The sequence below is a fragment of the Mus pahari genome, chromosome 16 (genome assembly GCF_900095145.1).
Source record: "Mus pahari chromosome 16, PAHARI_EIJ_v1.1, whole genome shotgun sequence".
Taxonomy (NCBI): domain Eukaryota; kingdom Metazoa; phylum Chordata; class Mammalia; order Rodentia; family Muridae; genus Mus; species Mus pahari.
Genome location: NC_034605.1, coordinates 43,955,621 through 43,957,741, shown reverse-complemented (window position 1 = coordinate 43,957,741; position 2,121 = coordinate 43,955,621). Strand labels below are relative to the sequence as shown.

At 45.6% G+C, this 2,121-nt stretch overlaps 1 protein-coding gene across 1 annotated transcript in view; it reads left to right on the top strand.

Moving 5' to 3' along the window:
- The first annotated feature begins 230 nt into the window (after nt 1–230).
- Nucleotides 231–2,121, top strand: part of C16H6orf52 (chromosome 16 C6orf52 homolog) — a 17,892-nt gene continuing 16,001 nt past the window's right edge. The window contains 2 exon segments of the mRNA XM_021215371.1: nt 231–272; nt 951–1,238. Of these exon segments, the coding sequence (XP_021071030.1) occupies nt 231–272; nt 951–1,238 (330 nt within the window).

Genomic DNA, 2,121 nt, shown 5'->3' with positions numbered 1-2,121 from the left:
GAGTGCTGGGATTAAAGGTGTGAGCCACAACGCCTGGCTCTCCTCCTTTTTTCAATAGAAAGAATCCCTAATGTTTTGCTGGAGTCTAAGGAGTCAGTACTTGTATTGAATTTGATGAAACGATGGAAGCAATGGTGGCTTACATAGACCTCTGTTCAGTTAAGTGACCCTGGCAGCAGGGCAGTTTAGCACAGGAAGGAGTCCACAGACACTCAGACCAGGCCTTCATAATGTTAGAGAAAAAGTTATTCACCGACACTTGTCAAAGTGGGGTAACACAACTTTAATTGGGTCAGTGACTTAGAGACCACTGAGTCTGGGCTTTCCAACGGGGGAGAGTGAATACAATAATTATTACAGCCTTAGCAAGTGAGGACTTAGAAAATCAGGAAGAGGGGGCTGAAGAGATGACTTGGTGCTTGAGAGTGTTTGCTCTTCTTGCAGAGGACCCAGGTTTGGTGTCTCAGTTCCAGCACAGTACCTCACAACCACCTGGAACTCCAGGGGTCCAAGGCCCACTTCTTAATTCCACAGGCTCCTGCATGTATATGGATGGAGCAGAGAAACACATGGGCTCACACACATACACACACACACACACACACACACACACGCTAAAATATTTTTTAATCGCTAAGAAAATATCAGAGAGTATATTTGCATGTTAAAGTGTGCATTGCATACTGTTGCTTTATTACACTTTTGGTTTTTAAATTTTTTTTAAAAACCTGATAAAGCTGTGACAGGAAGGAGCACTGAGGACCTCTGAGACAGAAGACCATGGCCAGCCTCCCATACAGAGATTCTATCTTAACAATATAAAACCGTAGTTCAGACCTGCATTATATAAAGTATTCTTCTTTGAATGAAGGCATCAGTGTTATTCAATACAAGCTTTTTGCCAAGTGCCGGCCTGTTGCTGAGAGCACAGGTGTTTTCATTTTAAACAGCTCAAGCAGAATCGTCCGCACTTGAAAATTCTGGAAAAGAGTGAGTGTGTGGTGCTGGCCCTGTTGGTGACAACTGCCGCTTCTTGTTCTCTTCCATCTGCCATTAGGGAGCAGCTGAGGTTCCACTACAGCCTGGAGTGCCGCTGTGACAACCACTGGGAACAGCTACACAGCTTTTCCCATCTCTCCTGCTACAGCTATGGCTCCACATTGTATGGAAATGGGCCCAGTCCTCTGTGTAAGTCTGAGAATCCTGAACTGCTAGCTGGACCAGGAGCCATTCCAGAGGTAACCGTGTTCTCTCTCTCTCTCCCTCCCTCCCTCCCTCCCTCTCTACCTCTCTACCTCTCTCCCTCTCTCCTCTTCCTCTTCCTCTTCCTCCTCCTTCTGTTTTATTGGATATTTTCTTTATTTACATTTGAAATGTTTTCCCCTTTCCAGGTCTCCGCTTCGGAAACCCTCTATCCTATCCCTCCATCCCGCTGCCTCTATGAGAATGTTCCCCTACCCACCCACTCCCATCTTCCCTCCCTGGCATTCCCCTACACTGGGGCATCAAACACCCTCAGGCCGAAGGGCTGCTCCTCCCACTGAGGTCCAACAAGGCCATCCTCTGCCACTTATGCAGCCAGCATCATGGGTTGCTCCATGTGTATTCTTTGGTTGGTGGTTCAATCCCCAGGAACTCCAGGGGGGGCTGGCCTGTTGACACTGTTGCTCCCCACATGGGGCTGCAAACCCCCTCAGCTCCTTCAGTCCCTTCTCCAACTCTTCTATGTGAATCCCATGCTCAGTCCAATGATTTAAATTCTTTCTGACTCCTCTAGAAAGTGAAATAATAGACTTATTAAATCTTGGCCTAAAAATCTTTGCTACTAAATTTTAGATGGTCATTGGGAATAGTTCTTTGCTGAGCCTTAAACTAGGATTGGAAAGAACTTTTGATTGGCTAAAGGAGACAAGAAGACCATTTAGAAAGATGTTTTTAATACTGATTAGAGATGTTTCTAAGTCCTGTGAAGATGTGCCTATGCCTCTCCTCTCATTCTCTCTTAGCTTGGTAGAAAGTACACTTGGAATGAATTTGCCTTCTACATCTTTCCTTTACACTCTTTTTATTTGTTTTTTTGAGACAGGGTTTCTCTTTGTAGCCCTGGCTGTCCTGGAACTC